This window comes from Phodopus roborovskii, unplaced genomic scaffold, assembly GCF_943737965.1.
Source record: "Phodopus roborovskii unplaced genomic scaffold, PHOROB, whole genome shotgun sequence".
Taxonomy (NCBI): domain Eukaryota; kingdom Metazoa; phylum Chordata; class Mammalia; order Rodentia; family Cricetidae; genus Phodopus; species Phodopus roborovskii.
In genome coordinates this window covers 25,058,414-25,082,469 of record NW_026126418.1, presented here as the reverse complement: position 1 = coordinate 25,082,469, position 24,056 = coordinate 25,058,414, and the positions used below count along the sequence as shown (strand labels likewise).

The 24,056-nt window shown below is 38.2% G+C and overlaps 1 protein-coding gene across 3 annotated transcripts in view; it reads right to left on the bottom strand.

Annotated features, from left to right (window-relative positions):
• Pde1a (phosphodiesterase 1A) overlaps window positions 1-24,056 on the bottom strand; it is a 290,669-nt gene that overhangs the window by 69,996 nt on the left and 196,617 nt on the right. For all 3 annotated transcript variants that reach the window (XM_051184387.1, XM_051184388.1, XM_051184389.1), the window contains one exon: window positions 15,765-15,878. In XM_051184387.1, coding sequence (XP_051040344.1) covers window positions 15,765-15,878 — 114 coding nt within the window. The remainder of the gene's footprint in view (window positions 1-15,764; window positions 15,879-24,056) is intronic.

The following is a 24,056-nucleotide window of genomic DNA, read 5'->3' as shown; positions in this document are numbered from 1 at the left end:
TTTTTTTTCAGCATCTTTCACTTCTTACATAAATTTGTGTAAAAAGAGGTTATTAAAATAGGTTTCTAAAATTTTTATAGGCTGTCCCAAACATTACTGGTTTGCTTGCCCTTTGTCTTACAGTTAGAAGGCAATGTAAACATAAATATGAGTGTTGTTAGAAAAAAAAGACTTCCTGTTTTAGAAGCATGCAATCTGAAAACATAACTATTGGTTTATTTTCCTTAGGAATCCATCAAGTTCACTCTACAGAAAAGAAATGATAAGGCATATAGATGTAATATGCTACCACTCTTGACCTCTGAGAAATGTTTCCCTCTTTGACATGATGTTTTTGTGTCCCAATGGGAGTCAGTAAAGATTAAATAGAGGTTCTCAGACAAGGGCTGTGTGTGGAAAGGGGACCAGGGAACTGAGAAAAACTGACCTTCCATCCAATCAGTGATCAAGCGATCCTTTAGAGCTATTTATAGGCCAAAATTTCTCTCCAAATAAGATGACACATCTCCCAAAGGGCTTATTATTTGAACTAGAAAGTTTGCGGGGAAAGGGAAATAAAGAAGGAGGCAGCCTCGGAAGGAGAGGTCATGGGATTTTGACTCTTAAAATTATATGTCAGTGAAAATATTTCTGTCTGCAGTGGACTCTTGGAAAACAGTCACACCCAAGGAACCACAGTCCTTTCCAGGAAGCTGGTGGCCACGAGTAAACTTAAGTATTGCTATTCAAATGCCAAATGCCCGGTGTGATTAGGAGAGAGTGGCTTCTCAAGTTTGACTTTTTCTTGTTTGTCGCTGTCATTCATATGATAAAGGGTCTATTTCAAGAAGCAATTAACTCATCCATTTTACCCCTGATGTTTAATGAACCCAGAAGGAATACTGTTTTTCTACATGCAACAGAATCAATGTTTGATGTTATTTCTGTGGTGAACAAACTATGTGTCCTATGCTTCAATTTTATAATATTTAATGTTAAATTGTGAATTGTCAACTCCTTGTATGTTAAGACTGGACCAGTCTGACTGTGGTTGCCTTGCTGCCTCTACTGCTCAAGCTCTCACTCTCTCTCTCTCTTTTTTTTTTTAATTTTTTGATATTATTTTTTATTTAAATTTGCAACAAGTTTGTTGCAACAAGTAAGTTTGTTTTATATATCAACCCCAGTTCCCTCACCCTCTCCTTATCCCCTGTTCCCCTCCCAACATACATCCCATCCCCTTTCTGCTCCCCAGGGAGGGTGAGGCCTTCCTTGGGGGATCTTCAAAGTTTGTCATGGTATTTGGAGCAGGACCTAGGCCCTCCCCATGTGTCTAAGCTGAGAGAGTATCTATCAATGTGGAATGGGCTCCCAAAGTCCATTTATATGCTAGGGATAAATACTGACCCACTACCAGAGGCCCTATAGATGGCTCAGTCCTCCTAACACCACATTCAGGGCTTCTGGGTCAGTCCTATGCTGGTTTCCCAGCTATCAGACTGGGGGCCACGAGCTTCCCCTTGTCAGGTCAGCTGTCTGTAACCTAAATTCCTCTCAAATGAAGAATGGATGGAGAAAATATGGTACATTTACACAATGGAGCACAACTCAGCTGGGAGGAAGGGGGGGGGATGGACTCTCGAAATTCGAAGGCAAATGGAACTGGAAGATATCATCTTGAGTTAGGTAACCCAGTCACAAAAAGACAAACATGGTATGCACTCACTCATATATGGATTTTAGAGCAAAGTATTACCAGCCTACAATCCATACTACCATAAAAGCTATGAAACAAGGAGGACCCTAAGAGAGACATACATGGTCCCCTGGGGAAGGGGAAAGGGACAAGATCTCCTGAGCAAATTGGGAGCATGGTGAGAGGGGAAAGAAGTTAGGAGAAAGAGAAGGGAAGAAGAGAAGGGGAGAAGAGGACATGAGGGAAAAGGAAGATTGAGTCAGGGAAAGAATTGAGGGGAGAAAAAAAAGAGATACCATAATAGAGGAAGCCATTATAGTTATAAAGAGAAATCTGGCACTAAGGAAATGTTCAGAGATCCACAAGGATGACTCCAACTAACAATCTAAGCAATAATGGAGAGGGTACCTTAAATGCCCTTCCCTGATAATGAGATTGATGACTGCCTTATATGCCATCCTAGAGCCTTCATCCAGTAGCTGATATAGGCAGAAACAGACACCCACAGCTAAACACTGAGCTGAACTGGAATCCAGTTGCAGAGAGGGAGGAGGGATAAGGCCAGAGAAGGCCTCACTTTCTATGCCTCACTTTGTAGCAAGGTGCTCACCACACCACTCCAGTGCAGTTTATAGTTACCTGTCGGGCCACAAAAGCAGCTAATTGTTGACTGCTTTTAGGGAAGAGATATGCAGGTGCCAAAGATGTCCTGCATTTCTTTAAGAGAAAGGATCACTGAGGAAAAATAATGAATGACCTTAAGACTGGTACATGGAGGATTTAGAGAAACAAGGTCACAAAATACTTTGAACATGATAGCAAATGTCCAGCACCCTACTACCTGTGAAAGACAGAGGGGAACTGACGCCAAACACATTTTGTCTTGAAGACTTGTCACCTTTAGGGAGGGACATACTCCCAAAAGGCTACCATTGGCACCTTGAAGTAGAAGTCAATGTTCGGGGAGACAGTACTCTAATCTCATGCTGAGGGTGATGCTGAATTCACATCTTCTACGTGATACACTTCTTAGATGCTTGGGAGTTAGGATAAAAGGAACTCATCTGCCTATTGTGTGTATCATCTTTCATAGTGTTTCCTTTGCTGAGCACCGCATTAATATTGTTTATTCAGTTATTCAGCTAACAACATGTTTGTGTTCTGAGTTGACTAACATATCATCTTCTACTTGCCTATCCACCAAAGGAGCCCTGAACATGATACCAGTCTTTTACTTAGGCTTCAGAACCAACTACATTACTTATATTTTGAACCAGGAAAAAAAAAAAAGCAAAAATTTGCTCATTCAGCCTTCAAAATACTACATTGTGGAAGTTTTCAGCTTTTTCTATTTTAATGAATAACAAGAGAGGCACAGACCCCTAAGCTATTTGCTCAGTCACCGGCCATGACACATTCTGAGTGCCAGCATGTGTGATTTCGGTGTCCAGTCTTTAACTGTTGAGAGTTTTCATTATAAATGTATGATTTTCTTACAAAGTATACAGATTGGAGAGTACCTTCTTTTTCAGTTAATAGTACCAGCAGTCATTATTCTTCATCTTGTCTATGCTTTGAAATTTAGAGTTAGAAATAATCTTTAAAAATTCTTGGATGGGAAAGAAAAGTGGTGGTAGGGAGGTAAGATGAATCTGAAGACATGAATGGGAGGTAGATTTGATCAAAATTTATTTTATGCATGTATAAAATTATTAAATAACAAAATAAAAAACATACAGCAGTTTAGCTTACTGGTAAATTTTTGGTGGAAGAAAGCTTAGATTTTTTTTCTTCAAAGCTGGTGTCTGGAGTCCACTCTTCTAGAGAAACGTCAGATGGTAAAAAGTCTATGGTACTTTGAGAGGTGATAAATTCATTGCAGGAAGGAATTGGGTGCATTTGGAATCCATTTCTGTCATGACTAACCTACCTCCTAAATTCTAAACACAGTGAAGCAAATTCTTGCAGGCTACTATCAAATTTTATTTATTTATTTATTTATTTATTTATTTATTTATTTATTTATTTATTCCCTTGCTCTCCCAGAAAGGACAAAGCTCACAAAATCTCAAGTTTTGTGGGTTTTTTTTTTTTTAAAGCAGATTTCTCCACTTTTCTATGACCTGGAACAATATGGTCATTGTATATGAGAGAACACAGGATTGAGCAGTAGGGTGGAGTAGGCAAGCATGCCGTCATTAGCTCATTTCCCCAGAGACAGATTGGAAGGTTGGCTAAGGATAGTGTGGAGGGTCAGAGGTGACCTTCTCTAAGTTAAGGTTTAGGAAGGATTTGGTATTTCCTTTGTGTTCACCCAGAGAAGTGGATGTCCATGTTTAAGAAGGTCCTGTCCCTTAGGACAGGCAGGAAGGGCCCCAGGCATGTCCCAATTAGGCTCTCAGATGGAATCAAGTTACTTGAAGTTCTGAGATAAAGATTATATTTTTGGAGTATGTTGGGGACAGAAGTGGGAAAATATCAAAGAGGCAAAACACTGCCTATCTGAGGACTCTTGGCATCCCATCAGGAAACCTTAGCTCAAAATACATCTTCAAATATATTTCATTAGGCACAATGCTTATCATTCTACTGGTTGCAAAGTTTTGGGCTACTAAGCATCCTCTGCTTTATTACCTACTGCCTGTGTAGCTGGAAAGAGGCTTCACCTATGTGAACTTCAGTTCCCCATGAGAACAACAGAGATGGGAATACCATTGTATCTAGCACTACAGTTGAGGATGAAGTGGAGAAATGGAGGATATGTTTTTTATAACAGCACCTGTCTCTCAGTAAGCTCTTCGGGAACCTGAGCTATCTACACCCTGTGTGAACTGGCTTAAGCAGATTTCCTTTTACTAATACATAAGAAAAACTCTGGGATCATGGGGTCAGAAGTGTTTGAAACATGCATGATATGAAGACTTGGGAGAGCATATATATGCATAATACATATATATGTGTATATATATATGTATATACACATCTATCTGTATGCATTTATACATATGTGTGTATATATTACATACACATATATACATGCATGCCTATATGTATACAATTTATGTACATGTATATGCACACATATATACACACATGTATACTACATATGTATACATTTTAAAGGCTGTGAAAAGGCAGTGGTAGAAGGTCTCAAAAGTAATTATAATGTATATTAAAATTTTATGTAGTAAAATAAGAAAACCCACAGATGCACAAATAGAACAGATAGTACCAGGTTGAGAAGACTGGGAAATAGAAAGGCAGAGTTACTGTTTAATTGGCAGTTCCATTCACTTCCCTCCAGTTCCTCGCCTACCCCTTCATTTCCTTCCCCTCATGCCTTCATGTTTTTAAAGCCATTGAATTCACATAATTCAGCCTATACATGATGGAGGGCCATCTACTGAAGCATGGGCAGCCTTTCTGGGACCACACATCAGAAGAAAACTGATTTTTCTTTTTCATTACTCAGCAGCCATTTATTGCTAATTGTCTTTCAACTAGGATTAGGACTTCCTTCATCCATGTTGAATGTGTTAGATTTAGGTTGGCTAGGTCTTGTGTATGCACTCAGAGCCAATGTGAGTTCTTATGTGCATTGGTCCTGCCATGCTCAGCAAATGCTATTTTGCTGTAGAAATCTACTGTTTCTGGCTCTTGTGATCTTCCTGTTTGTTCTTATGAAATGCTCTTCCAGAAGATCTGGATTTGATTCTCAGTACCTGTTTTGGAACAGATTTTCATTTATTGATACAAATTTAAGGTCAATTTTGTGAGTGTATATTCTCCTTTTCTTTAGGTATTGTGTTTATATAGCTCATTTAGAAATGTAATGTATAATGTAGTACAGATAATAGATAATTATCTATGATAGTCAAAGTTTAGAGTTAAGTTAGTTAGGTTTTTCAAGATACACAGAGATGTATTTGAGATAGATAGGCATTCTTCAAACCTTTCAAAGACCTACAGAATATGGCATTTAAAATGGTTTAGGGTTTTTGTGACAGTGAGACATAATTGCTCTTGGCAATACCACCTGCACCAGAAAGGAAGATGGAAGATGGACATCGAAGAAATGCATTATGAAGTTTGCTTTCAATATGGCAAGACTAGCCATGTGGACAAGATACTGCTCTTGTCTGGACTGTTTGACTTTGTGATGTATAAACTGGACATACAGGATCCACAGAAAAGTGACTGCTGATTCAAGATAGACATTGCTACAGAGTTCCTGCTTCATGGAAGAGTCTGCCAGACAGTCTGCAGGACACAGAGAAAAGTGACGGACAAACTGCCAATACAAGAAGACAGTTTAAAGTCTCCTGCTTTGCTGAAGAGTCTGCCAGACACACTATGGCCTATGGGCTGAAGATGCAAGATTACAAAAGAACTTCGGGTGACCAGGCAGTGAGTTGTCTCTGTCATTTCTAGAGTTTATAGACTATCCTTCTGTGGTCTTAGAAGGAGTTGAAGACAGATAGTTATGGTTATAGTTTTCCTTAGTATTAAAGATAAGGTACATAGACTTTAGACACACAAAGATAGGATAGATGATGGAATATTTTCTTCAAATCTTGCTTAGTTAATGGACTAAATATTGTTAACTGTGATTCTTACTTGATAACTGTTGTATAATATATTTTGCTATGTTAAGGTTAAAACCCTTCTTTTTATTTAGACAGAAAAGAGGAGATGATGGGAGAGGTCATTCGGTATGTTTCTCATACTGGTTAATAATAAAGCACTGTTGGCCAATAGGAAGTAGTAAGGAGGGGTCAAGATGGAGGGTCAGGAGAGAGCTGGACGCCAGCCGCCTCCCCGGTAAGAGAAGGCCATGTGAAGATACATAGAACAGCAGAAATGGGTTAATAATTAAAGGCAGAGCTAGCCGATAAGAAACAAGTAACTGGGCCAACAGTATTGTATCAAATACAGAGTCTCTGTGTATTATTTGGGGCGGCTTGGTGCTGGGACAAGACCAGGCGGCGGGGCGGAAAAACCGTAATCGTTACAAGTACCCACATTGCAGCTCATAACAATCTGCAACACCAGCTCCAAGGAATCTGATGCCTTCTTTTGGCCACCATGGGTATCACACATGCAAGCAGTACACAGATATTCATGCCGACAAAATGTGCATAGATTAAAATAACAATAATAAAAAGAAGCTATCAATTTGAGAGCAGGGCTAGAGAAGGAAAGGGAGAGAAAAGTAATTCTAGTTCAATATATTAAAATCAAGATTTAAAAATCAGGAAGTTAACAATATCATCTAAGACTCAGATTTCCTTTGTCTTTTTATAACACCAATTCTAATGTTAAACTTAACTTGTAGTTTAATTTTCTTCTTGTGGCAAGATAGCTTTTTCATGCTAGAGCAATGTACAGTGCTTGCCAGACAAGTATGAGGACCTGAGTTCCAATCCCACATGAAAAACACAATCTAGTCAAATTGGTGAAAGAATGACCAAGGAAGTTACTCAATGTTGGCCTCTAACTTACACACACACAAACACACACACACACTTTAAAATATTAAAAAGAATCCCTTATCCATTTGCCAGAAACCTTACCAATCTTTACATGATTCCCTTTTGGTAGAATGATATCATATACTGATGTCTAAAGACAAGTGGCCAGAAACCTGGGACCTAGCCACCAGTTTAAGTCAATTAGGATTCATCCCTTCTAACCCTTTGGCTGATTAGTCCCTGGAAAAGGATATGGGATAGATAATTTAGGAATGAATTTTGGGGAATATTTCATTTAAATATGAATATAATTACTTTATCTTTCAACTTTTTAACTTCTCATAAAATTAGTAGTGTAACTCATACAATTTTAAAAATTTCATGCAATGATATCTGCAAATTGCTTAACAAATTGTCTTAGATATGATTGTGAAAAGATCATCATGGATATCATTAGAAAAGGATAGTATTTAAGGTATCATTTTTCACATCCAAATTAATTTCAAATGTTATAATTGTGAAATCTTATTTAAAATGTGGAGGTTTTGTCAATAATTTCTAAGAACAATTGGTGATTTTTTTTTGTCCCTTCACATTAGTGAAGCTGTTTCTGAGGGTTTATAGAAAGTAACAAACCACAGATGGTGAGTAAATATAAAAATCAAACAAACTTGGTGTGACTTTTTCCCTGCATGGTTTTCACACCCATATACGAGGTAAGTACAGCCTACAAACACAGTGCTCCAAACAGCAACAACTCCTACAGCTTACACCACAAAAACAGAATTCAGGGAAACCCTATCACTTGCTTTTGATGATTTCCTGGTCTCTAGCACAAACAACTCACCTGAACAGATTTCCTCAGGGTATCTGTCAAGTGAAACTAAGCAAAGCAAAAGCTGCATTTACAAGCTCTTCCTAAGGAAAACCGCAACTGACTCCTTGCCCCTTCCTGCTGGCCAGGACTGGGGTATGTCAGTCAGGGGCAGGTCTCTGTAAGAATACCTGAGGACTAAAGGTCACAGAATTTCATAGCAGAAAGGAACTGAGAATTCATCTTTTATGTGAGAAAAGTAATGGTTGAGGATGAAGGGGGAAAAAAACTTTCCCTAATCACTAACAGTTGAGAAACCAAGAAAATAAAATAGTATCTCAACTTCTAGCCAAGGCCTCTGCTCAGGATCCTAAACACACCCTCATCCAGGTCCTCTACTTCTAGAAGTAACAGAAACACTTTTTTTTTTGTTTGTTTATAAAGTCATCAAAACATAGTGGATTTCCAGAAAATACACCCTCTCCATTCTCAAGTTCTTGACAAGTGACTTAAATAGCATCAACCTCATACATTCTCTTGGTGTCACATGAGAGCACCAAATAAGTGTATGTATCCAGTTCACCTGTACACAATGACTGTTTGAAGATAAGCTTGTTGCCTAACCCAAAGCAATCAAACAAGGATATGCTTGCTAGATCTGTGGCAAAGAAAACTTTCTATTCCTTCTAGGTTTGGCAGTTTGAAGAAAGTTTGGAACTTGGAAATATTGGTAATACTTGCTACAATTAACAGCATTGGGGGAGATCATTTCAAAGCAAGCAAAACAGAGAAGCCTATCTACTGACATCATGTGTACCTTGAGTCAGCCTATTTTATAGGCAGCCCTAGAAGTCAGTGCTTTAGATAATGGGAGCTAGTAAATCTACTGCTTTGTTTAAGTGGGTTTGGTTGAGGTCACAACTGAAACATCCTCAGAGATGTTTATAAATCAATTCTTCACTTCGCTTCTTGTCTTTCCTAACCATGACAGGAACATGTGGAGTCAATGTCAACATGATGAGCATAGAGAATTTTCTCTCTACATCACCAGGGTTCAAATGTTGTGTGATTAATTATTCACATTTTGACCATGATTACTGTAAATCCTTACCCACACTTGGTGAGTAGTTGAGTCAAATTGTAACTGGCCTTTCTCATTCACCAGCCTGCTCACATTCATTCTTTAAAGGACATTTGGCTATGCACTAGTTAGTTCCAGCTAACTTCTTCAACTGTGTGACCACATTAATAGTTTGCTGTGTCTACTTTTCCCCATGTGAGCAAACTCTGGAAACACAATCTTAGTAATTTACTCAGAAGCCGTTCCTCCTTAACTATGCAGTGTCATAATGTAGCTGGTTACTTTTTCCCTTTGCTGAGACTGTGTTTCAGAGGCATTGGGAATTTCCTAACTCATCCATGTTCTCCCAAAGACATTGGATTTACCAATTATATGCCAGCTAATTCTCCAATCCACCTTCTTCTAACATGTGACATGTGTCTGTTTCTACTCCCATTCTCTTGTGAGTTTCTCCCTGTGATTCTCTTAACTCTTTAAAAATCTTTAACCACCTTTCTACTCCACCCCAAAAGTTTCCATCCTCACCCTTGATTGTGATTATTAATGTAATACTGTAACCAAGATTTAAAAAGACCTTAACAGTTGGAAGTGAGATAACCTGACATTTGAAAAGTTTTTTAAAAATTATATATTCACAGAGGCTTAATTTTAACTTCTGTGCAGACTGTTCCTTTGTTTTATTGAAAAATCTTTTGAATAGGCCTTTCGTTGTATTATAGAGATGATTCTGTTCTGCCATACAGAAGATTGAACAACGGGACCAGGCAAGAGAACTTCTTGGAATAATAATGAATAAGGCTGTCTTTGGGAATGCTGATACACTAACACAGATTCTTTAGCCTACCACTTTTATATACATGGATTTTGATTATATTCTTCTGGACCAGGTGTTAATCCTAGGAATTGAAGGTCCTCAATATTAATCTTCATGGTCCCCTTATGTTGACCTTTGACCTTGAAATTCTGAATGCAAGGTAGGAAAGCATTTTGAAAAGCTTGCATATGTCATGGTGAACTGGTTTCTATCAGGCAGATGTACACACGGAGAGGATACAATATGATCTCTGTGAAAGGACTTGACCTCTGAGTTCTGAAAGCACCCATTAGGAAGAGCTTACAGCAGTTCAGCTAATTTGAGCTTATGAAAAATTGGAGAAAGGATTCATTTTGTGCTTAGGAGCTTGCCTATATTTAGTTGAACTTGAGACAAAAGTAGTAGCCTATACAGCAACAAACAGGTTGAAACCAGCACTGGCAGCAGAGCAAAGTGACAAGACAAATTGGTGGAATAAGTAAATATTCAGTGGGCATTTTCAAAATCTCTAAAATGGGGAAGACATCCAAAAAACAAATTCCATCTAGTAATGAATAAAATAATCAGAAACTTTAGGGTTACAACTCCACAATTCACTCCTCTAATGTCAAATTCAGTGTTCATATATTTAGCACATTCTTAATACTTTCTTCTTTAAAACCTCGTGTTAGAAGGTATGCCTTGAAACAGGGTCAGGGAGAGCTACGCCAAAGAGCAAACTCATTAAGAAACAAACCTGGTCACAGTTGGCTTAAAATGAGACTCTAAATTCTAACTGCACAATACTTACTCCCTCTAGATATAACTTGCTTCTACTACTTGAAATTTTTGTTTGTTTGTTTTTTCAGTCTCTGTAACACTCAACCTTCCTTTGGGGCTGGGGGTAGGCTTGGCCTCAGAGATCACATTTGTCTTCACCATTCTTTCTCCACCATAATCACCAGCTATCTGCTCAGTGACACTCCTAATTCTGATGAGCAGTGTGCATGACAATGACTTATAGTGTTCAGTCAACATCTGATAGGTCAGTGGAAGTTCATTGATAAATCCCTGCACTCAATGATTTCAAGGTTCTCAGTCTCCCTGGTACTTAGACTATCACTCAGAGTCTGCCAGTGCAAAATTTTGATCTATTGACTGGCATTAGCGTATTCTCAATTTAGTTTGACCTATCCCAAGATAAGAACTCAAATGAGGCTGTGATAGTCAGTGCATATCTGCATTAAAGTCCCCTCCCATCATTTTGTACATCTTTTTCTATTCCCTGTTTGTCTCCTTTTTCTCCAAAACTCCAAACTGCTTTCAAGAAATTATTTTTTTGTAGGTTTAAGTTCTCTGCCTAATATATCATGTACCTAGCATACAAGTATATTGCATTTTACCCTTATAATAAAAATAATAATTACAATCCAACTTTTACTCTGCCTGACATTGTCCCATTTACTCCTCATGTTAACCCTTGTCTATATTTCATAAGTGATAAAGGTAAGTATTCTAGAGCAAGTAATTTCATTTCAGTTTTGAGTGGAGGGAGCTCACTTTGAATGGCCTGTTCTTTTTAAGTCTAGAGTCTAAATTCTAGTCACGATAATCACAAAGATTGGTTCATACTAACTAGAGCAAAATAGTAAGTTGTGTTTTTTAGATATTAGTAAGCACAATATCCATCTTTGAAAGTATGTCTCCCAAGGCTACCCTGCTATTTATGAGTTCAAGGATGCTACTTTGCTTGGCTGTGCTACAATCCAAATAAAGACATGTGGATTCTTCTTAGATCACATGTCTTACAACCATGTAACTTTGAAAAATACTATATTCTCTTGTTTTCATTTATACCAGAAATTTTATTTTTCTAACCAAAATGTTTTTACAGAGAGATTTTTATTTTAAATGGAACCCTGTAGTCCCTCATATTTAATAAATTAATAGAAAAAAGAGTGTGAGCCTATGTGCTATGTGTGTGTGTGTGTGTGTGTGTGTGTGTGTGCGCGCGCGCGCGCATTGGTTAACAATTCCTATTTTGCCCTGTGTTAACTTTTCTTCAGACTAGCCAATTTTCAAATATCCATATGGAACATTCACAGAATCACTTTCTTTCTAGAAAGAATTTCCAGATCCAAATTTTCATAAACCAGGAGATCTTAAAATATAAATTAACATGAACTAAATGCTGCTTTAGCCTTCCTTCTTTTATACAATCTGTTTTAATAGAATTCCTAAGGCAAATTATATGTCAATAACAGCAAACATATATCTCAGAGAAATCCTCAGCTTCCTGCTCCATGCCTTACAAAATATATAGGAAATCAATCTGTGTTGTATGGCTTTGCTCAAAATCCCTTAAGTACACATTTACAGGAGAATTAAAAGATTCTTGAGATGTGCCCTTAGGTCTAACATTTGGCATGATGACAAATGCATAGGAACGGACTTTCCAGGGAAGATAAAATTTCTAATGTACATCATTTGATGTTCTCCAGGGAAAAATGTCCTATTGCAGCCAAGTTCAAGGCAACAGTATGTTGACAAAACAGGCCTAGCTGGGACAAGATAAGAATAATACTATCTACACACCATGGAATCTAAGAATCAGTGATCAAAATATCCATAAAGGTTCTGAAAGTGTGTGTGTGTGTATGTGTATGTGTGTGTGTCAGAGAGAGGGGGGGAGTATGTATGTGCACATATGCTTGTGGTGTATGTGTGTACATGTGTATGCAGTAGGTGCATGTCCCTGCACTCACCTAGAGGTCAGAAGAGAATATCAGGTATGAGTCTAGTTCTTTTAACCTTACTCCACTGAGTAGGATGTCTCACTGAACCTGAAGCTCTCTACCTTCCTTCCCTGCCAGCAAGCTCCAGAAATTCTGTCTCAGCTCCCAACCTGCACTAGGCTGACAGGTGATCCAACTGTGCCTGATTTTCTTGTATGTGCTGGGGATCAGAGCTCAGGCCCTCCTGGTTGGGCAGCAAGTACTTTTATACATCAAACAATCAATCCAGCCCTTGAAAACACATGAGTCAGCTGTAAATAAAGATATGAGAGTGTGAATTCTAGTTAATAACCCAACTCTAGTGTCAAGAATGCTAGAGCTGTTAACTCCCTCTTCAATGTACTCTCTTGGGTAAGTGCTACAATGTTTCTGTGATTCATTGTCCTTATTTTCAATATGGTAATAACAGAATCTCTGTTTCATTGGGCTTCTGGGATGTTGAAATGGGCTTTAGTGTTCCCATCATTGAAATGCAGAAAGTGATCATTCTGACTATTACACAAGATTGTGGGGAGATAGTAGCCTTCAGATGATGGTGTAAATTGGGGGCATTACATTACTTTAATTAGCATAATGCTGTGGGAGGATTTAAACAAATGAGAAGTGCTCTAGGGCTATAGTCAGTTTGTGAAGCACTTGCCTAGCATACACAAAGCCTTGTGTTCAATACCCAGCACTACATAAGCTTGATGTGGAGGTGCAAGCCTGTTACCTCAGCACTCAGGGGAGTGAGTCAGGCAGATCAGAAGTTCAAGGTCCTATTCAACTATATAATGAATTTACAGCCATCCTTACCTATATGACACACCATTTCAAATTAATTACTGTGCCATTAAAACTGTTATATTTTGCTAGAGGAAGCCAATAAATAAGACAACAGAAGTTAAATGTCTACCATTGAGCTGAGCATTTTCCCCCAGTAGAGAATAATTTTCAACAATGATTTAGGGATCACGGGAACCTAAGCCAATAAAATAACCACAAAGTCATAATTGCCATGGGAAGATTACCTACAAATGTGTAAATATAGCATATAATCAATCAAATGAAACTTTCAACATCTAGGCAAATTAGAATTAGCAGTATGTTGCAAGATATAGTAAAGCTCCAAGACATTGTAAATCTCCTAAGAATTGTTAAAATTTTAAGTTCTTACATCTTATAAATTAATGTATAAAGTCTGGTCAACAACAAATGGAGGAATTCTTAGACCTGACTAGTTCAACCTACTTGTAAACAATAAATTTGTGTACAAGCAGAAAACTGAAAACAACTATAGGAGCACTTTGGGCATTTAGCATATACTTGGCTCTGTCCTCTTGGAATGACCAGCTTCATCATTTGTCCTTGGGGAAGATCACCCAAGCAAACAAGTCAGGGAAGGGTTATAAAGTTAAAAAGAACCTGTGATTTTTACCTCTTAACAACGTCAAACCTGACGAATTGCAGTCTATGACCATGGGAGAGCCACCCATGCCATCCAGCCTGCAGTATGAATCTTTCATCAGAATTAAAAAAAGACATTTTAATTGGGGTGGCATATAAAAGCTCAACATAGGATTCCAGAGCCCCAGAACTTCTTGATTAGCGATACAAGTAAAATAAAATACTATGTGTGGTCTAACCTAACATCCATGAAAGGAGGGGAGAAAAATAACAAAATAAAATACTTTAATAAATCACTGGGAAACTACATGCTATTCAGCAGGGGAATTGAGGACATTGGGACTAAGATGGAGGCAAGACTTCCCTGAATCATTTCTTCATGTATTTGACTTTTGAATCGTACTGTAACAGGCAAACACAAAGTTTTATTGTAGCTGCTTGAATAAGGTCAAGAATCTAAAAACACCTAGCCCAGGTCATGACTATGGATATGGATATTAATTCATTGCCTGTTAAATAACAGTGTGTGTGTAGTCCAGTATACAGATACAAAATTCCCATCCCATATTTAACATCACCCAAGTCAGCCCTGAGCTATGTGAACATGAATGGAGGGAACAGGACCTAGTGGCATGTACACATTCCTTGTCCTCTGCTCACTCTCTTGCTACTGGAGGTTCAATGATGATGTTGGATAGGGAAGGAATTGTAGCATAAGAGTCTTAATGGATTGTTAGTGTTAATGCAATCCACAGAATAAATTTCCCAGTTCTGGTTCTTTTATGCTATCATGGGCCTTTTATGGGTCATTCAGAGATAATTCAAGCATATATTTTGAACCTTATTTTTTCAGAAATTATTACTGCATTAATGGAGTTCTGGCCCTGACTCTCATGTGAAAAGTCACTATAGCACCCTTTATTTTACCATCTAACATCTGTTTTACCACCTAACATCAATGCTCTTTGGTATGACAGAAAACCTCTCCTAACTCTCCTTTCTGCCTTTGACTAGCACTCCAGAACTACACACCTCTGCCTTTGCACATTCTCTCAGCTCTGAATCCAAAGGCACATCTCTTTTTCCTGTAACTTTTACCTTTTCTGGTGGGAAAACCAGGAACTTGCCTCAGTGTTTTCTGAGTACCAGAAAAAAACTGTTCAAATCACTTGCGTTTACAAACACTTGCGAGGGATAAGGGATTTGGCCAAGAGCTACAGTACTGTTCTAGAATACCCCTTCAAATAAATCTTCCTGTCAAAACCTTATCCAACTGTCAACTGTGACTCTAGTCTTGGGGCATGGGATACTTGGCTAAACCTCAGAAGCGCAACATACAGGCTCTGATCAAGCCATCTCATGGGTCTCATACCCCTTTTCTCAAAATTTTGAAACATGAAATAATAGGAGAAATTCTTATATTAGTGAAAACTAGTTTAAGCCTATGTATGTCTCATGTTATTTAAAAGTCTAAGGACAGTGAAGCTGAAGGAACAAGAAATTTGATTAGTTTTTGCTTAATAAATTTACTGTTTGACTATTTTATTATGTTCAAATATTCTGAGTAAATATTATGTTTTAAAAATATATTCCAGTTAACTTGCTGCATGTAAATGAACTCTGAATTTTAATAAAATTTTGACTGTCATTTCATATTAAAAATTGCTAAATTTTGTTTGTAATATAGAAGAGTCAAAAAGGGAGAAGGAGAGGAGAATGAAGAGAAAAGTGGGAGGAGTTGAGGCTCACCTTGTCTCATCAATGTAAACTGCTTCCAACACTGATGCTGCATATTCAATATTCTTCTTTAGGTCGACCACGTTGACATCACCTTTCTCCAGCTGCTTCACTAAACATCTTAGTCTAGTTCAAAAGAGACAAAGAAGAATAGAATTCTTAGAATCAAGTAGAAATAGCTCCTCATTAAATACACAAAGTAAAACAGCAAACCTACTTCTAGGTCATTAAACAGAAATTTTAATTTTTGCATAAATAAAACCAATCTTTCTCAAGTAAGTATTAATTGGAAATGATAGTCACTTCTTGGGAATATTAGGAGGATTGGTATGTAGTATGAGAACCATCTTCTAGGTCTTTTTTTTTCCTGAAAACTCAAGACATGTTCAAAACCCTTTCCTAAGATTTTGCTTTTAGGACTGGAATTTTATCTCTGATTATTTTGCTTCTTCAGGGCTGCCCATGTTATCTTCAGACAGTACCTTGACTATTGTTCACTGTATACAACAAAGGCAGAATTATAAAAGGCAAAGTTGGCTGCCAGGAGATGAGCAGCTCTGGTCCAGTGCCCCTCTGTTCCAGTTCCTCCCCTCATAATATGCTTTCTCAGCACATGCTCACAGCAGTGGACTGAATTCTCAAACCCAGGAGCCAAAAGAAATCTTCCTCACTTAAATCACTTCTGTCTGGTATTTGTCACAGTGATAAACATTAATCTACACTAGTGTTCTGCAATAATTTTTCAGCTAAGGTGAATCGGAAAAATATTTTCTCTTGGCTTTGCCCACGAGACAGTTTTAATTCTTAGAAGAATTTGAAACTGCGAGGCACAACTAAGACAGGTCTAGATCCTGACTGACACCAACTCTAATATGATTAAGATTAATGTCTTAAGACCCTGAATTTGGAGACAATTGTCATGCATCAACAAACACCCAATGCAGTGAGATAATACAAAAATGACCTGGATATGAATGTGACATGGTGGAGAACATCTAGGAACTAAATTATGAAGCACAAGTTTCTGGAGATGCTTCCCTGAGCTAAACTGGAGCCATTATTGCTTGTCTAGAACTGTCATCTGTCACTGAGCACAGAGGACCATATTCCCCTTTTCTGTACATGCTACAGGTAAGCAATGTGAAGAGAACTTAGATATTTCCCTTAGTTCTCAGGTAATTTAATTCCAACTCTGTTTAAAGGAGACGACAGAACACAACCTATGCTTGAGCACTAGCTAACATAGAATGACTTAGATTTTCCAACATTTCCTTTTGGTAATTTCCAAAACCAAACTTTAGAGTATCTGACAAGTATGCAGAAGCCAGTTGACATTTCTTCACCTGGAGAAACACTTTCTCTGTAGAAAATGTCACACATTCATTAAAACTTCTTGAGGAGCTGTGAATTATTACACTTTCACAACTTTAATTTTGTGAAATAAAATACAGACACATCACATAGCAGTAAATGACTTACACGAGTCAGTGAAACAAAACAAAGCCCAACTTAAGGAAAGTACAGCTCTAACAAGCTACATGAGAAGGAAATGCTAAGCATAACTTTGAGGCTTTATGAAACAACAGATGTGTTGATAATGAAGTTAACATGTAAAGGTTTCTGAAACTTCTGGCCCACATACTTTAAATTTAGTCAAATTACCTTTTATTTATGAAAGTACCAGGGATTTTTCACTTACATTTCTCTGTGCTAGTATAAATATTTATCATAGATCTAGTCTCCTTGTGAGAATTGTTGGGTTCTGTTTGAGTGTAGCTGGCTGCATGAAATACTTAACAAACAATAAGTTTTCCATCTAATGATCATTGGTGACTAAATTGTATTCCAACATATTTGTACAATATCTTCCTCATTTATTCAATGAGATGGGGCACTGCAATTGTTGTGGGTTTTGGCTCTTATGAGTAGTGTTGCAATCAGCACAATTCATACTCTGATTTCATTTTGTTTTATACATTGTTGCTTAGCTATTTACTCCAAACTGAAAAGCCTCCATCCCTGTACCAAAGAATGACTTCCAACAACCTAGAAGACTGTCAAATCTCTATGTATGTCTATGTGGATATTTCCAAGTGGGAATTCAATGAGAGGGAAAATGGACCCTCGATGGGCTGGGGAAAACAGAATGGCATAGAGTGCCAGCGCTCTCCTTGTTCAGTGCTGGGAGTTGCTTGCCCAAGTATCTTCACTGTCAGAATGAGTTGAATCCTCAGAAACAGTGAGCGAGACAAACTTTTCTCCTTTAAATCGCTTCTGTCAAGTGTTGAGATTATAGAGATGGTAACATAACTAATGCACCACCCACTAGGGATGTCAGAGATGCAGGTGAAAGTACCTGTGCCTGGCATGAAGGCATGCACCTCTAATTGCAGCACTTGAGTTTTGAACCAGGAGACAGACCATCAAGACCAGTTTATGGCCACAATTACTTTGAATTATTTCATATGTATGAAACTAAACCTAATCCTGATGAAGAAAATATATAATAAAAGAATCAAAAAGAAGACCCCAAGAATGAAGAAAAGTTCACACAAGACAAGAGGAATGCTTCCTGGAAGGTAACTCAGATTCCCAAGTGGTCTCCAGGGGGTCACTCCATCAGTATCCTGTTACAGGAAGAGCTGTAATATATACACAATGAGCATGCTCATCAGGAACGTGAAGAAGGCTTATCAACAAAAATACTTCCTTCCCTAAAAGACTGAAGGACATATATATTTTTGAGACAGTTAAGATTCCCTTTTTTGACCTCTTTTGTTTATAAGCACAAAGTATGTATGTATGTATGTATGTATGTATGTATGCATGTATGTATTTGGTTTTTGGAAATAGAGTTGGGTTTTGGAAATAGGGTTTCTCTATGTAACAGGCTGGGCTGGAACTCGTTTTGTAGACCAGGTCAGCCTTGAACTCACAGAGATCCACTTGCCCCTCCTTCTGAGTGCTGGGGTTAAAGGCATGCACCACCACCGCCTGGAATACAGAATATTTACTACTGAATAAACACATAAATATCTATATGAGTATAAGAATATTTAAGATTAAATTTGAAAACTGATGTAAACAGATGCAAAATTGTATCGAAGTACTCCACTTATTTTTATCATCATCATTAACTATTTATGTTGTTTTTTTCTAAGCTACCAAGTACATCTGGGAAAATACCTACCTCATAAAACCTCTGAAGGATTATGCCCATTCTTAGAAACCAAACCACACCATTTACTCCATACACACACACACACACACACACACACACACACACAGAGAGAGAGAGAGAGAAAGAGAGAGAGAGAGAGAGAGAGAGAGAGAGAGAGAGAAACTATTTCCTATTTGTTCTGACACTGAGTCACATATTTAGCATACATGTGAAGTGGCAGAAATATTTATCAATAATGGAGTGTTGAGAAAGTATCTGTGAGGGGAATTACATGATCTTAGGTGACATTGCAGCAGAAAGGAGGCTACTGGTGGTGGGAGTCACAAAGGGGAAAGAGGGCACAAGGAAAACGGAGAGAAAACAGAAGGTGAAAATTTTGTTTGAAAATGCCATAATGAAACCTAATTCTCTGAAAGATAATAATATGAAAACAAATATTAGCTCAAATACAATGATGAGAAAAATGATCAACACGGTTATTAAAATATAACTAAAATAAAATCATGAAAATATTATGTAAGTGAATTTAACAACTCTGGCAAAATGAACCTTGAGAGATACAAACTACTAAATCTCAAGAAGAAATGAATAGAACTGAATTTGTGTAAAAGCAGCCCTTCTCTAAGAACTAACAGAGTAGTGTTGAAGCTGAAAGAAGCTTGGTAGTGTATACCAACACTCACATTATATATGGACACAGGAAAAACAGCATGAAATCACATAGAACTGTTAGAACAAGAAATCACTGTGTTACTTTCAGGAAGCCCAGCTTGCGCTGGAATCTAAAACAACACAATGAGGACACCAAAGCCATTTCAGACACTTTTATCCATGTTGTCATAGTATTGGTGAATAATGAATCATGGGCTCTCCAGTACCCTAAAAATTTGTATCATTGTAAATTGTGAGGACTACATGTAGTAACATTGCATTGTATCCTGTGAACTTTTTAAGGGATAGATTTCAGGCACCTTCACAGCCTAAAAATAAAGTAACTATATAAGAAGATAGATGTATTCCTTTTCCTGACTGTAATAATTGTATCACTGTATACTGACACATGTGTGTAAATAATATGTCTTATACCTCAAATGTGCATAATAAAACAGTATGATAAATGGTATTAGTCTTAAAATGTATTTATATATGATTATAGTTTCCATTTAAAGGAACAACATAATCTTATTTACAGACAGTTTAATCATCTCTCACTATATATGGAAATTTGAGATTAGGGCCCTTACAGATACCAAAATCTATAGCTACTCAAATACTACATAAGCAGGGGTAGTCTTCTGGTATACCCTATGTAATGGCATTTATGGATGAAATCACTAAGGGTTGTTTGTAATCCTTAATGTTTAATGTATGAGTAATGTGTAAGTAGATGCTATGCAGTGCCCTTAAGAGTGGTGATGGAGGGGAAGCCTATGTGTCCATTTCAGAAGCACTATTTTCTCATTATTTTAAAAGCATATATAGTTGAATCAAGAGACATGGGAACCATGAACAAAAAGCACCCACCCACTCTGAAGAGTGGATTTTTCTATGTCTAAAATTATATCCAATGTTTTCTCTTCTTAAAGAATATGACAAGTTAGTAAAATATTTATCACTACTTCAAGGGCTATTAGCTTATTGTTTTACAGAAATAGGTATTGCATAATTCCCGGCATGTAAAAGAAGAATTCCCTTTTATGTCCAGAGATAGTTAGAAAGGCCTTCAAGATCTACTCCTTTCTCCTTGGAGACAAAACAAACAAAATAAAAAACTGTAAAACCATATAACTCTAAGACAGAACTAATCATTTACACCTGGTATTGTTAACAGCTCTGAAACACTATGGTTTAAATAAATATATCTTAAAATCTAGTGAGCATATTTGAAGCTGTGTGTCTTGATGATGAGACAGAGACATTCACCTACTAAAAAGTTAGTTACTCAAATCAAGGAGACTGGCTAGGAATAGGGAACGCTCATTAAAGCTGCACTGTAGAACAGTTTAATGTTTTAAATGTCATTCTTCTGCATGCCAGAGAACTCATTTACCACTCAACTCAGCTGTACTTTGTTAAACACCTCTCTCATTTGTCCTTCCTGTCTCTGTTAAGTCAAGACGAGGCTCTTTACATTCTGAGTCTGACCTATGGAAAGAGACTAGATTGTAAATCAGAAGCAAGGAGGATCAGAGGAAGAAGGGAGGAAGAAGAGTGGAGGCTTCCTGATGCTTGTTCATTCTCCCTGGAGGATCTTCTTCCTCCCTCTCCTCCCCTTCCCCCGTCTGCTCCTCTTTCAGTTCCTCTCCTTCTCTTCTACAGATGAACCTTATTGGGAGACTCTCCACAGAGTTCTCTTTCAGACTTTCTCTCTCTCTCTCTCTCTCTTTCTCTCTCTCCCTCCCTTCCCCCATATTTGTCTGTCTGTCAGTCTCTTAATTATTCTATCTCCTAGCTGTGTTCTCCTTTCTCTGAATTTTATTACTGTTCTGTTCCTTGATTCTTCAGGTCTATGGGCATCACTAAGGGGCCATGCTACTAAGCCAGAGGGATTGCACAACTTTGGGTGCATCTGTAAATACTATTAATCACTTCTCACATTAAGTGTGGTGAATCTGCTTTAGCCTACCACCTACAATACACTGTGTCATCCCTTCTTTCCAGGGATGGATAGTACAGCACCATGAAGTCACTGAGAAGAGTGTAGAGGCAGGAAAGCTGAGGGAGCTTTTCTTCCCTACTCCATCCCACTCTGCTGCTCTTCTGAAAGAAACAATACTGACTAGAGAGCTGTTTTTTAGACTGTCTATGGTGACTGGCATCTAGCCAATGGCATGGTGAAAAAGAATAAGAAACCCATAAAAGGCCTGAGCTGAGCCATCACCTAGAAAATGATAGATAAGCTAGAAATGCTAGAATCCACAGGCAAATTGACTCTCTCACATTGGAGGAACCTGATACTGGGAAAGGATGTTGAGAGTTGCTGATGCAAAATGAACCACAAAATTCATGGTATATTTTTTAAATTAAACAACAACAACAACAAAAATTAGTCAAAGGGATATTTATTTAAAATTCAACATGGTAGATTACGTTCTAAAACCCTGTATTACTATTCACCACTGAAACTTGAAAACACAAGCTAACGATAAGGACAGAGCATTGGAAAATGGTGAGGTGTGGTGGTTGATTTGCTGAGCGTCAAATTAACACAACAGGGAATCACCTGGAAAGATAGTCTCGAGAGGGCAATTCTGTAGATGAGGTTGGCCCATGAGCCCATGAGGTTTGCTAGCTGATGTAGGAAGGAACAGACCATGGTGATTGGCACTATTGCCTTTGCCTAGACTGGGCCCTGGAGTGTGTGATACTGAAGAAAAATAGCTAAAATTACAAAACAGCATGTGGTTGGTAGCTGATAACAGGCATTCCTTCATAGTTCTGAAGCTCCAGAGGCTGAGTCATCCAGCAAGACCTGCAAATTCAAGGCTAGCCCCTCAAATCCAAGGCTAGCCCCGGATTCTTTCCCCCTTTTCACTGTACCTGCAGTGGCAGAAACAGCAAATGAGCTCATTATTAAAATGAGCAAGGCAGGTTCCGTTTACTAGCACTATGGCCTCAGGTCTGCTCACATCCCACAGGCTCCAACTCCAGATGCCATCATCTTGGAAAGTAGGAGGGTTAGATGTCACCATCCAAATTTGGGGGGATGGAAACAAGCAAGTGGCTTGGAACATTTAATTAATGCAGAACCACTTACCAACAAGCTTTAAAAATACACCAGCAGAAAAGGAAAGCCATGTAAAAATAGATTTTTAGAGAAACATGCACACATACAAAAAATAAAACTACAGAAAGAAAATCAACATAGAATTTTTCCAGTTGTAATAGTACACAAGAAAGCCTGATAAACAGAAACATTTCCATAATTGTATCCAAAGCATAGATGTCTTTCTGGTACACTTGACACTCAACAAGAAGAAAATTGAGGCTTTTAAAGAAGTTCTTGAAAGCCCAGGCTTTCCTCTAGAGATGCAATTCCTAGCATAGACGGCAATTCAAAACAGTACAAAAGGAGGGCAGCACTCACTACTTACTGTGAAGACTCTTGTGTATGGTACAAAAAAGACAAAAGCTAAAGCACACCAACAAACAAAAACAGAACACAACTTCTGACTGCTAATTTATATGATTCTCTCTCCTCTTTGTCTCTGTCTCTCTCACCCACTACTCTTGTTGAATATTACAGAATTCCCCTCCCTCACTAGTAATGTGGCTTCTATATCCATGTTGACTGGGGATCATTGTAAATGATTCTTTCCTCCAGAGGTTCTTTTAGGAATTCTTTTCTTATTTTACATATCTATCCCAGTTCCCTCTTCCTCTCTCCCTCCCTTCTTTTCTCCCTCTCTCCCATGTCCCCCAACCACCCTCCCATTTCATCCCCTCCCCCACACCACAGGGAGGGTGATGTCTTCCAGGAGGGGTCATCTAAATCTGTCAAGTCATTTGGAGTAGTGACTAGGCCCTCCCTACTGCCTCTAGATTAAGGGAGTATCCCTCCATGGGGAGTGTGTACCCAAAGTCCTTTTGTGCACCAGGAATACATCCTGGTTCCACTGTCAGAGGTCCCTTAGACTGCCCAGGCCTTCTAACTGAGACCCATGTTGAGGGGGTCTGAGTCAATCCAATGCTGGTTTCCCAGCTATCAGTCTGGGGACCAATTGGCTCCTCCTTGTTCAGGTCAGCTATTTCTGTGGGTTTCTGTAGCCTGGTCTTGTCTTCCCTCTCTGCATCTGGATTCCAGTTTGGCTCAGTGTTTAGCTGTGTGTGTCTGCTTCTGTTTCCATCAGCTATTAGATAAGGGCTCTATGATGGTGGATAAGTTAGTCTTATTATCAGGGAACTAACAATTTGAGCAACAGTGGAAAGGCTACCATAAATGCCCTTCCCTGGTAAGGAATTTTTTAAAAATTGACATTGACAACAGTAGGTGTGAAAATGATGTTACTATCAACCTCTGAGTGGTAGCAAATTCTGTGTAGTTTAACAAAAAGAGGGGGGAACAAAGATCTCAAATAATCTGGCCAAGGTTTAACTAGGAAAGCCAAGTAATTCTGTTTATT